This window comes from Agelaius phoeniceus, chromosome 4 (assembly GCF_051311805.1).
Source record: "Agelaius phoeniceus isolate bAgePho1 chromosome 4, bAgePho1.hap1, whole genome shotgun sequence".
NCBI classification, from domain to species: Eukaryota; Metazoa; Chordata; class Aves; order Passeriformes; family Icteridae; genus Agelaius; species Agelaius phoeniceus.
The window spans coordinates 964,998-977,154 of NC_135268.1; the positions used below are offsets into that span (position 1 = coordinate 964,998).

At 58.5% G+C, this 12,157-nt stretch overlaps 1 protein-coding gene across 1 annotated transcript; it reads left to right on the forward strand.

Moving 5' to 3' along the window:
• Window positions 1-879: 879 nt before the first annotated feature.
• On the forward strand, window positions 880-10,954 carry LOC129120574 (uncharacterized). Its single transcript, XM_077176565.1, has 4 exons — window positions 880-927; window positions 1,593-2,500; window positions 5,725-5,849; window positions 9,821-10,954. The coding sequence occupies exons 1-4, from the start codon at window positions 880-882 to the stop codon at window positions 9,937-9,939; spliced, it is 1,200 nt and encodes a 399-aa protein (XP_077032680.1). The 3' UTR covers window positions 9,940-10,954.
• The last annotated feature ends 1,203 nt before the right edge of the window (window positions 10,955-12,157 follow it).

Genomic DNA, 12,157 nt, shown 5'->3' on the forward strand with positions numbered 1-12,157 from the left:
TGCTCCAGCTGCTGAGGCAAAACCGCGCCCTGCTGCGGCTCTGCCTGCGGCACCGCCCGCGGCAGAGACCCAGAGCCAGGAGAGCAGCACTGGGGGCCGGGTGACAGAGGAGCAGACTCCGGCCTCGCTCAGCACCGGGGTCCGGTGACAGAGGAGCAGACTCCAGCCTCGCTCAGCACCGGGGTCCGGTGACAGAGGAGCAGACTCCGGCCTCGCTCAGCACCAGGGCCCGGTGACAGAGGAGCAGACTCCGGCCTCGCTCAGCACCAGGGCCCGGTGACAGAGGAGCAGACTCTGGCCTTGCTCAGCACCGGGGCCCGGTGACAGAGGAGCAGACTCTGGCCTTGCTCAGCACCAGGGCCCGGTGAGAGAGTAAGGAGATCCCAGCCTCGCTCAGCACCAGGGCCCGGTGAGAGATTAAGGAGATCCCGGCCTCGCTCAGCGCTGACCTCCAGCCCCAGCGCGATGCGGAGCCTTGCGGGAATGTGTGACCAGTGCCCAGCCCGGGCACTGCGACATCCCCATCACAGGAGTTCGAGACACCCCGTCCTCAGTCATAGCATTCCCCGACACCTTTTCCACAAGAAGTTGACATTTCCCTCGGCGTTCCCTTTCTCAAAGTATTTTAGGCAGAAGTTTCTTACCCCGCAGTCTTCTAGTCACCCTGTGCTGTAGATTTTGCAAGTAGTCAAGTTAAGTTCAAGTAGTCAAGAGTAAAGTTCACGTTTTCTACGCAGTGCTGTGTCCTTTCCTTGCCATTCCATCCTAGAGGGGACCCGGCGAGTGCTGGGTTTGCACGGGAGCTCCAGCCTGCCTGGAATGGAGAGCCCAAGTGCCCCAGCAGGGGCTGCACGAGTATGGAGGGCAGCTGCAGAGAAGATGGTGGGCAATGTTCTCCTGTCTCTGCCTTCCAAGGAAGGACAAAATGTAGGACTGAACTCCAGAGGTAGGAACCAGTTCTTTGTTATTTCATTGTCTGAAACTTTTTCCTTGGAGCGTGTTTGGGGAAGGATGGGAGATAGACCTTTTTACCTTTCTGCTTTTGTCTCTTTCTGTGGTGCATCATATCCATCCCTTCCATAGCTGAACCAGTGGGTCTGGACTTTCTGACAGGAATTCAACAGAAAGCTTTTTCAATCTTTTGTCCCCCTAGAAGCAGCCCAAGTTTTTGGGACAATCCGTCTCAAAACATTTCTGTAAAATTTCCTTTTGGTTCTCGGTGCTGCTCAGGCCCATCAGACTGACACAAAACCCCCTCAGTCATGTCCCCAGCCCCGGTGGAACGGCTGAGCTCTCTGAACTCCAGCCTTGCACTGTCCCACCGTAATTACATTGCAAATGTAGATAGAATTGTGGCAGGTTCTGGGCCACTGGCTTGGAATCCTCCTGAATCCTCAGGGCTGACCACGGCATTTGTCTGTACTTTCCTGTCCCTGGGGCTGATCACTCCGTGCTTCCCAAGGGACAGAGCGCTCGCTCTGCACAGCTCCTTGGAGCTGAGGGTGCCTGCCCACACTGAGAGATGGGTGAGTGAGCGACCCCGTAATGTTCAGGTGGGTTCGGCTGATCTCGCGTTGGTTCGGCTTATCTAGTTCGGTCGGGCTTATCTAGTTCGGTCGGGCTTATCTAGTTCGGTTGGGCTGAACGCGGTTCCGTCGCGTTCCGTTCCGTTCGCCTCAGCTAAACTCGGATGGATTCGGCAAATCGCGGCCAGAGTCGGCCGTTCGGGTAGGCTCGGCTGTTGTCGGCTGCTGTCGGCCAGACTCGGCTGTTGTCAGCTCCACTCGGCCAGACTCGGCTGTTGTCGGCTCCACTCGGCCACACTCGGCTGTTGTCGGCTCCACTCGGCCAGACTCGGCTGTTGTCGGCTCCACTCGGCCACACTCGGCTGTTGTCGGCTCCACTCGGCCAGACTCGGCTGTTGTCGGCTCCACTCGGCCACACTCGGCTGTTGTCGGCTCCACTCGGCCAGACTCGGCTGTTGTCGGCTCCACTCGGCCACACTCGGCTGTCGCCGGCTCCACTCGGCCACACTCGGCTGTTGTCGGCTCCACTCGGCCACACTCGGCTGTTGTCGGCTCCACTCGGCCACACTCGGCTGTCGCCGGCTCCACTCGGCCACACTCGGCTGTTGTCGGCTCCACTCGGCCACACTCGGCTGTTGTCGGCTCCACTCGGCCACACTCGGCTGTTGTCGGCTCCACTCGGCCACACTCGGCTGTTGTCGGCTCCACTCGGCCACACTCGGCTCCACTCGGCCCTACCTGACTCTGCTCCGCGCTGCAATGGCGGCCGCTGGCAGGGCCCCGCTCCCCGGCCTGAGCCCCGGGAGGGGACAGAGCGCTGGGACAGCCGCCTCAGCCCGGCTCACCCTGTCCCTGCCCGCCCCCGCGTCCCCCGGAGCGCGCCCTGCAGCGCAGAACGCGGCCTTTGGGCCAGGAGCGGGGACAATGCCCTCGGCTCGGCAGCAGCGCCGGGAGGCAGCGGGCGGTGCCCTCAGGTGAGCGGCCGGACGGGAGGGAGCTGGGCCGGGGGCACCGGGGCCGGGGGCACCCACAGGGGGCCGGGGCTGCTTTGGGCGCTGCTGCGTGGGACCCGCTGCGGGTGGCACGGCTCTGTCCCGGGCCTTGCGGCTCTCTGGGATCGTGTGCCGTGGAATAAAGCTGGGGCTCGTCCCAGCTGCGGGAACAGCGTTTTATTGGGTGAGAAACAGAGTTCGCTCTTTAGAATTTTTACACGTTTGTTAAGGGATAAAAGGCAGCGCTGGGGTGCTTGGCTGTTTACCAGGAGCACCCGGTTCCCTTAAACCGTGTTCTCTAGATTCTGTTCCATTGCAGTGGTGTGTGCATATTCATTAGAGTTTATACATATTCAAAGAGTCCTTTCAGTTTAGATGTTCTTTTGCTTGGTTTGAACCTTCGTGCCATCTTGTGGATTAAACCAATATACTTTATTTCTTCCTGTGGTGCCATCCTGTTTTATTTTCACTCCCTCGTTATTTGATAACGAGGGTCAGTAAATTTTTCCTTTGTTTTTCAGTGCTCTGGTTTCTGTTTCTGTTATCTTGTGTTTCAGATAAGATTGTCCCCAGCTGTGGGAAATCACCTCATTATCTGACACCATTTTCTGAGTTCCTTACGTGTAAAAGCATTTGAACATTTCACAGTCTCTATTATAGTCTATTATAGTATTATAGTCTAAAATAGTATCTGTTACAGTGCTGTTTATGAAAGCTGTGCAGTGCATACACGAACTGACAGATGATCCTTGATCAAGAGCAGTAGTTACAGACTGTCCCCTCTCGGGAGTTTTGTGCTCAATAACAGCGTGCCAGAGCTCAGACATAAATGGCAAGGGCAAGAACTGCATTTGTTCTGTTCCATTCTGGGCTGGGCTGAGCTCTGTTTGCCGGGAAGCAGCGGGATGGGTGTCCCTGTGCCCACCCCCCTGGGTCCCAGAGAGAAGCTGCTCCTGTGGCTGCAGCTGAGGGGCACTGGGAAACCTGAACGGTCCTGATGGAAACCGATGCCAAACCGGGTTTGGTTGGGTTTGGGACTTGCCATTTTCCCCTGATCCGTGGGTTTTGCCTTAGGAAACAGGAACTGGGCACCGGGACATTTTGTTAGCCTAGAAGGGAGGAGTTGGTTTGTATTTATTTCCTGAGGCACCTGGATCGATTTGGGTCTCAGTTGGCACCCGAGAGCCTCCTCTGTGTCCTGGGTGGGGTGGTGGCTACCAAAGGGGTAAAAGGTGGAGCAGGAGGGTGGGTGGAGAGGAGAGCAGTGGCTCTGTGGGGATTTGCATCTGGAAAGGGCCCTCAGTTTCCTGGCGGGAGTCCTGGAATCAGAGCTGAGAGTCGCTGAGCAGTGAGGATCGTGCAGCTGCAGCGCTGAGAGTGCAGAGGCTGCAGTGGGCGTTGTCTGCTCGCTCTCCTGATGTCCCATCTCTAATGCTGGGCTGGCACCCAGGCACCTCCCAGGGCTGCACAGCCTCAGGGCAGGGGTGGTTTGTAAATGTTTTAAATGCTGCAGCAGCTCCCTCAGGCTGGATGAGTGTGAGGATATCCAGCTCTGCCTTCGGGCTTGGAGCACGGCAAGGGTGCAGGGCTCACGGTCAGTCTTGTTTAAACACTTGTAATAGCAAAACATTTTAAAGCAGAGACTGTGAGGCAATAACAAAGGCGAGTCTGTGGCAAGGATAGGTCCGAGGTGTCTTTATTAAAGATCCACACTGCTGGATGTTGTGTCAGAGCCCTCTGGGGACAGAAGGTGTCCCCAGAGCTTCATGAAGCCCTTGTTTCCTGCTGGCAGGGCAGGGGGTGAGCCCAGCCTCGGGGGCTGTGTGGCTCCTCCTGCCTGGAGCAGGGACAGCCCGTGGGGCTGAGCCCCAGAGGTTCAGTTGCTGGAGCAGGTGGGGATCTCTTTGTGCCTGGGAATTGTCGCTGCTGCGTTCCTGTCCCAGCTGCAGGGTTCCCTCAGAGCCCGTGCCCTGCAGCAGCACTGGGAGCTCCTGGGCTGGGCAGGGAGCAGCTCTGGCCTGGGGCTCTCAGTGCCATCAGTGCCCATGGAAAGCCAGCTGGGTTTGTTCTGCTGCCATCAGCCTCTCTGCTGTGCCAGCCTCGGTGCCAGGGCACAGAGCTGTGGGAAGGCTCCATCCCATCTGTGCCAAGCGCTGCCAGCGCTTCCAGCAGCGCTGCTGGGGCACCAAGGGCTGCCTTTGGAGCCTGGCTGGCACAGAGGGTGACACACTCTGCCCTGCAGCACCCAGCTGCATCCCACAGCTGCACAGTTCAGCCAGCAGGGAGCAGAGTCAGCTCTGGGCCCAAACCAGGTTTTGTCGCCCAGAGAGCCCCTGAGCTTCCTGAGGCAGCACACAGATGTGCCCTGGCCTTTGGGGCTCATGGTGAGGGCTGCCAGGGCATTGTGATAAGGCTGAGCTGGAGCTTTCTTAGAAAAGCCATCAGCTGTAAGGAGAATCTCTGGCAAACAGGTGGCTGGGGCACTGGCTGGGAGCAGGTCCTGGCCTTTTCTCTTCTTTTCTTTAAGCTGTTCTTAAGAGGAGCCCAAAACTGCAAAATGGAAAGGAAGGGGGCTGTGGGGGTGAAAGTTGCTTTGCATTTTTTGAAGTGTTGCTGTGGATTTTGGTGTGTCAAGTGGCACTACCAAAACAGCACTGGAATAACCAAACTTCAGGACTCTGCACTTAATTCCTTGAATGTGTTTGTGTGGGTGCAGGAAATGCCAAATCCCAAAGCAATTCCATGTCTGTAACTTCAAGTGCAACATCTTTAAAAGCAAGTGCTCAGTGTGGGCTTTCCATGTGGGTGCAAATGGCCCAAGGCCTTTCTTGTGTCCCAAAAGCAAAGAACCTTTCCCTGGGAGGTTTTGGAGGGGATTCTCTTTGGGATTTCTTGTGGTGCAGCATCCCGGGTGTCCCTTCCTTTGTGCCAAGTCCAATGGGAAAGGATGGAATGGCTGCCACGTGGGCTCTGGGATAAAAATGGTTCTGTTCAAATGAGGCAGAGAATGCAAGATGAAAAATGAGCATCCTTTCATTGTCTGAAATAGTCAGGAATAAAAGTGCTGGCAAAGGACACGTTTGTGTTTGAATTGGTGTCACCTCTCCTGGGTAAAGCCCCATAGTGAGCCAGCAGAGCAGAGCTAGGAGAGCTGGGATCCTTGGACTTGCACAGTGGACTTAATTTTCTTTTCTCCTCTCTTTCAGGGCAGGAAAAATCATCCAACTCCTGCCATGTTTGCCCGAAGCTTTGGTGTTGGAGCAGCCAAAGGCAAGAGGCTTCAGCAGCAGGGCTCTGCGCTGGAGGGCTCTGGTCCTGCCCACGCTGTGGGGTGAGTCAGAGGGACACAGGGCTCCCCTTTTCCTCTCTGCTGCCATGAGCTGCCATGGCAATGCCATTGCTGCCAGCCCAGCCCCAGCTGTGCCTGCTGGAGAAGGGCAGAGGTGCAGAGGCAGTGCCAGAGTTCCCTGGGGCTGCTGGAGCTGTGGTGCTGGCTGTGCCCTGAGGGCAGCTTGGGCATTGTCTGTGCAGCCCAGGGCTGCTCTGGGCCTTCCTTGGGGAGCTCTCAGTGCATGCCCAGCTCTGCCAGGGCTGGCAGCCGCTGCAGGGCTGGGTGACAGCCTCTGCTGGGGCTGGGGGCAGGCACGGCCCTGGCACAGGGGCAGGGGCAGGGCTGGCAGCATTTGGGAGCCGTGGGAGCAGAGTGAGGGGTGGTGCTGGGCACAGGGGTCAGCCTGTGCTCGTGTCAGCACAGCCCTGCAGGGCCCTGGCATCTGGGAGCAGCTCCAGCTCTCCTGGGGCCCAGGGATGGGCTCTGAGGGACTGGCTTTGCCTGTGCCTTTCCAGGGCAGCAGGAACAAGGGCAATGTGGTGCCAGAGCTGGGGCCCAGCAGGCTGTATTTCCCTCTGGGAAAGCAGAACAGACTCTGGGCTGAGCTGAGTTTCCTGCAAGGGCTCAGAATCCAGGGAAAAGGGAGTTCAGGAATTGCATCTGCTGCTGGGAACATTGCCTTAGGCTTGCTCAGTTTGTGTCTGTGAGCAGTGGGCTCTGGGCTGGAGAGGAGCTGTTGGCAGCAAAAGATGGAGTCCATGCTCTGCAGGGATGTGCAGGGAAGGACTGAGTGGGAGGGAAGGGCAGTATTTAGAAATGAGATCAGCATTTCTCCCAGAATTGGGGTACAGCAGTGATGGGGGTGGTTGGCTTTGCTCTGGGCCTTGTTATTCCTTGTGCAATTTGCAAATTCTGCTGCATGATTTCCTGTCCAGTATCTTTCTAACAAAAACTGACAGAAATTGAGGTTTAGGAGTAGAGCTGAGGTCCATTCACTGCACAATCTTGCCAAGGCTGGAGGACTGGGATGATGGCTGCTCTCAGCAAAGGTCACTTCTCAATGCTGTGTCAGATTTGCCTCAGTGCTGGGCAGGAAAGGTGAGGGTTTGGATCAGGAATTGTGCAAACAAGGCCTGGGTGTGGTTGATTTGTTTTGTTTTTCAGTGAGCCAGGGCTGGCACAGGGAATGGTGCAGGTGCTGCTCTGGCACCAGAGCTGCTGCCCTTTGGAGCCATGTTCAAGGTGTGACCATAGAACACTTTGGGGGCTGTTTTCAGCACTCTGGGTTTCAGAACTGCTGTCCCCAGCCCGTTGCCAGCCCTGGGACATCTGCTCTGCTTCCAGGCTGTCCTTGCTGGAGCAGCCTGGTCCCTGCCGTGCCCAAGCCCTGAGACACAGAGGGAGCCCTGTGCCCTGGGGCCTTTGGCACCTTGTCAGGAAGGTGGCAGCAGCCCCGGGAGCAGGCTGGAGGTGAGAACTGGGTGTTGGGAGCTGAGGAGTGCTCATCTGGGCTGGGGGGAAGGGGCAGGAGTTTCCATGCCCCTGGAGCTTTCCTGCTGGCATGGGGCAGCACAGGGAGCAGCATTCATTGTGCCCCTCCCACGGGCAGTGCTGGCCTGGGTGTCTGTGCTGTGCCACCAGAGCGTGGCACTTGGCTGCTGTCACTGCTGTCACTGCCAGCCCAGCTGGGGGCTGTGCCCTCCTGCCAGCCCCAGCCAGGAGCTCCAGGGGTGCCTCTGGGCCCTGCTGGGAGCGTTTGCTGGGAATGTGCCCCATCCCTGGGAGCGTCCCTTTGTCCCTGGGCTGCCAGCCAGAGCTTTGGGCTGCTCAGGCTCAGGCTGGGATTGCCAAAGGCACCGAGAGGGAGCAGCACAGGGAGGGTGCTCAGAGAGGGGCTGGCAGAGCCCAGCTGGCAGGCTGGGCTGGCTGCTGCAGGTGGGGCTGTGTGCACTGCAGGCAGGGAATGTCCCCTTCCCTCAGCAGCCCTGCAGATCCCAAGGGCTCCCAGAGCAGGATTTTATTCCTTACCTCCCTTTGTGGAGATTGATTCTCCACATTGCCATGAGCAATTCTTGGATTTCTCTAGGAGCAAACCTCCCAGCAGAGCCAGATTGCAGCGGAGGCCAGAGCTGTGTTTGGAGCAGGGAGTGCTGAGAGCTGCGTCTGCCTGTGCTGCCCCAGCCTGAGCACAGGCACAGGGAACAGCCTGGGCAAAGGGATTGGGGCAGTGGCTGATGCCCAGGGAGAAGAACACAAACCCACAGCCCTTCAGCCTGACAGTCCCCTCCACCCAGAGCTCAGCACACATCCTCACAGGGAAGCCCAGCAGCTGAAGGGAAAAAAAACCCACAGAAGAAAAAGGTGATTTATTTTGCTGTAAAGTTCTTTCAAGTTGTTATTAAAGCCCAACCAACATTTGCTCTTGATTTTGGTTGGGTGAATAACCAGCAGTGGGCACAGGTGATGCCATTCATGTGGCTGAAAACCTGGTGTGATCTAGAGGGGATCCAAGAACTGTTTGTGTAGGGCAATGGAATGTGAGGGGATGTCAGGGGCAGTGAGGTGGCATTTTGGAGGGAATTGCTGAGGTCATTGAAGGGAGACGAGCAGACAATTTCCCTGGGAAATCCCAGGCCCCTCGGGCCCACAGCCAGGACTCTCCAGGGCTGAGGGGGCAGCACTGGAGACTCCCTGTGGCCTCCTTCCTTGGCAGCAGCCAGCAGGGAAGGGAGAAGAGGATCCCTGTGGGATGAGACTGCAGAGAGCGAGCAGAGGAGCAGCCTCGGGCTGGAGAAAGGCCAAGGGACCAACACGGTGGCACCAGGGCACCTGTGAGGAACAGAATGGACACTTGGAGGCCACATGGAGGTGAGGAGTGCATGGTTTGGGCAAAATGTCAGTGAATCTCCAGAGAGATAAGGAGGGGATATTTAGGAGGGAAACGCTGAGGTGAGGAGTTCACCCAGCCTGGCACAAGGTGTGTTTGCACAGGCTGGGGCCAGAGGTGGGGGTCAACCCAAAGCCAGCCCTGCTCAGTCTCTAAATCCCAGGATAAGTTGTACAGGCTGCCCACTGAGGGACTAAAAATACATAAAAATGAAACCAAGAGCATTAATGAGATTCCTGGGAATCCCATTAACTTGTTGGCAGAGCTCCTGACACAGTTTGGAGCTTTGATGACAAGAATGCATTTCTTTATTTGGATTATTCACTGTGTGGGATATGGGGTTTGTTTGGATTTTAAGGCCCTCATGGTGGCCCTGACACTGCTCAGGAGCTGGTAGAGAAGCAGAGTCAGAGCTCCTGGCAGGCACAGGGTGTTTTCCCCCATAGTGGATTGTGGAGCACTTGTCTGGGACCTGGATTGTCCCTCTGGGTGATGCCACTTGCTGTGGTTTGTATCATTCCATCCATTTAATTCCCAAAACTTCTCAGCCCAGGGGTTGGAGCTGACAGGGCAGGACAAAGATTGTTCTCTGTGTGGTGCCCAGATTTGGGGTTCCCTGTCAGCTGTGCAAGTTCTGATGAATTCTACCCATAGCCCCAAATTCCCTGCTCCATTCCCACTGCAGTAACCTCCCAGTGCCCCATGGAGTGTGGGCATTCCCATGCAGAGCTGCTGCCTTGGACAGCAGCTGTGTCAGGAGCCAGCAGAGCTTCCAAGGAAGCTCAGCAGCACAGGGCCAAGGCCAGGGTTCTATTCCATAGAAGTGGCTGTTGAGAACCCTCAGCCCAATGGTGTCCCTGGGCTCACTGGCCAGAGCTGCCTGGAATGGAGCCCATTTCACCCCCCTGAGCTCCAGGATGGAGAAGATCCAGTGGATGGTTTAGAGCAGGAGAAGGCAGTGGCCAGATGTGCTCCCAGCCTGAGCTGAGGCAGCCCCTGTGCCCAGGGGGGGACATCTCTCCCTGCAGAAGCTCAGCTCCTTTCAGAGCCTCAGCAGGGGCCTCTACAAATTCTTTTCTCTCAGGAAAGGGATGCACAGCTTTGTCTTCAGCACACCTCCAGTGGCACCTACCTGGGAAAGCTTTCCATCACTTCTGCACTTCCAGCTGGATCCCTGGAAAACTCCAAACTCCATCCCACTGATTTTCAGGTACCTCTGAGGGCTGCTGCCTGGGATTGAACACCTGTGGGGGAAGATGGCCTTGGCTTTAATGCTGCTGATGGCCAATGGCCTCAGGCTGGGGAGGAGGGAAGGGATTTGGGGTGGCTGGGCCACAGCTGGCAGCTGTGTGGGAGCTCTGAGCCAGGAGTTGCTGCTGAGCCCCTCTGCAAAGGGCCCGTGCCTCCATTCCCAGCAATGCCAGCTGCTCCTTGGGGTCCTGCTGGGCTGCTGGTGGTCTCTGTCTGGGCTGAAGCATTTCCAGGGGCCTGCTCAGAGCAGCCCCTGGCCCAGGAGCCACGGTGCAAGCACAGCTCCTCCCCTGCAGATGCCAAAGACACGAGGTGCTGCTGCCTTTCAGGAGCTCCTGGCCTCCTCCTGCCCTGCGCTCCCAGCCAGCTGGGACACAGCCAGGGAACACCAAGGAGCATGGCTGGCAGCCAGCAGGAGACACCGAGGCCCCTGGGCCAGAAAAACAGCCCTGGCCTCAGCAGCCAGCATGGTTTGGAGCTGGCAACACTCACCTGCAGGCAACGCCCCCCGGCACTCTCCAGAAGAGCTTTGGCCACGGAGCAAGGTAACCCTCAGGGCTTGTCTTGTTGGCTTCTTCCTGGGGAAACAAAGGGACATTGTGGGAGCACATTTACAGCTGCTGGGGAAATCCTGGCAAGGGCAGAACAATCAGGGCTATGGGGAAGAGTTTGGTGCTGCCATGTTGAGTGCCAGCCAGTTCTGCCCCACAGCCATTGCAGGGGCTGCTGTGCAAAGCAGCAGTAGCAGAAGGGAAGGAGCTGCATTTGTAGAGGAGTTCTCTTAGTGGCAGCAGTCATTGCCATCCCACACAGGGCCTTTGGAACAGCCCTGGGCTTGGCTCAGGTGTTTGGAGCAGGGTGCTGAGAAGGCCAAAATTCTGGGTTTGATACACAGCTGGGCCAGTCACTTCTCACATTTGACTTGATGATTCTCACGGCTCTGGAAATAAAGAACAAATCGTTTGCACTGGTTTTTTAACCCATGGGGTTTTTCCTAGCGTTTCCCTGGGGCTCCAGTCCCACCCCAGGCACAATGGCAGCGGGAGCAGCAACGCCTCGGCCCCAGCGGCCGTCCCAGAGCGGCTGCTCGTGGCTGGGAAGCTGCAGCCCCCAGCAGGGGCTGCGGGCACGGAGCAGGGGCTGCGGGCGCTGGGGCTCGTAGGGGAGCGCGGCGCTCGTGGCGTTACCGGGCCGGGGGGGCTGCGGGGCGGCGCCGTGTCCGCCAGGGGGCGCCCCGCGGGGTGGTCGGCGGCGCTGAGCGAGCGGCGATGCCCATGGGGTCCCGGGGCCGGTACGGGCGGTCTCGGTGTCCTTCCCGCTGCCAGCCGCGATCCAGGGGCTGCTCCGGGGAAGCGTCGTCCTCCTGGCGAGCATAGCAGCGGCACAGCACCGGCTCCCTGCCGCCGCAGCCGGAGCGTGCCTGGAGCCCCGGCGAGACCCAGCCCCGCACTGGCCGCAACCGGAGCGGCAGCGCCTGTCCCGGAGCGGCTTTTCCCGACCGCAACGATAGTGGTCCCGATCCCAGCCCCAATCCTACCTCGATCCTCCGGTCCCGGCACCCATACCCTGCTCGCCAAGGAAGAAGCAGCTTGGCCCAGCTGCCACAGGAAATACCAGCAGGACCAGGATGCGAACACGCAAGCCTAGATCTCCATCCCGGTCCCGGTCCCACCCGAGCAGCTTGGATCCCGCGCAGCACCAGCAGCAACTCCCGATCCGGATCTCCGCACAGCGCTCCGACCGACGCTCCCGCCGCCTCCCGAGATGAGCATCCCCCGTAGGAAACGGGACAGGCGTCGATCCGCCGGGATTTATGGGCGGGCGGGGGGCGGGGGGGAGGCGGGGCCCCGGGGGCGGGGCCTGCACAGGTGCGAGGGGCGGGGCCTGCACAGGTGTGAGGGACCCCAGTGCGGCTGCGCGGGGCGGGGCCTTGGGGGATTTAAGGCGCGGGGAGGTCACAGCGGAGCCATTTGCTCCTCGGCGTTGGGTGAGGGAGGTTGCTGCTGGCCGGGGTCCTATATCTCTTTTTCTCTGCGTTTCTTTTCTCCTGCGTTTCTGTTGTGTTGTATTTCTGGGTATTTCTCCTTTCTACCCTCCCTTCCACCCCTCCCCCACCCCCTACACCCTCCCCCCCCCAAACCCCCCCCCTCCCTCTCCCCCCTAGCCCTCC

Coding starts and splice junctions, on each gene's coding strand:
- LOC129120574 (XM_077176565.1), top strand. CDS start 880: ATGGTGGGCAATGTTCTCCTGTCTCTGCCTTCCAAGGAAGGACAAAAT. Junction 928..1,592: donor CTTCCAAGGAAGGACAAAAT/GTAGGACTGAAC, acceptor CGGCTTATCTAG/TTCGGTCGGGCTTATCTAGT. Junction 5,850..9,820: donor GGTCCTGCCCACGCTGTGGG/GTGAGTCAGAGG, acceptor CTTTTCTCTCAG/GAAAGGGATGCACAGCTTTG.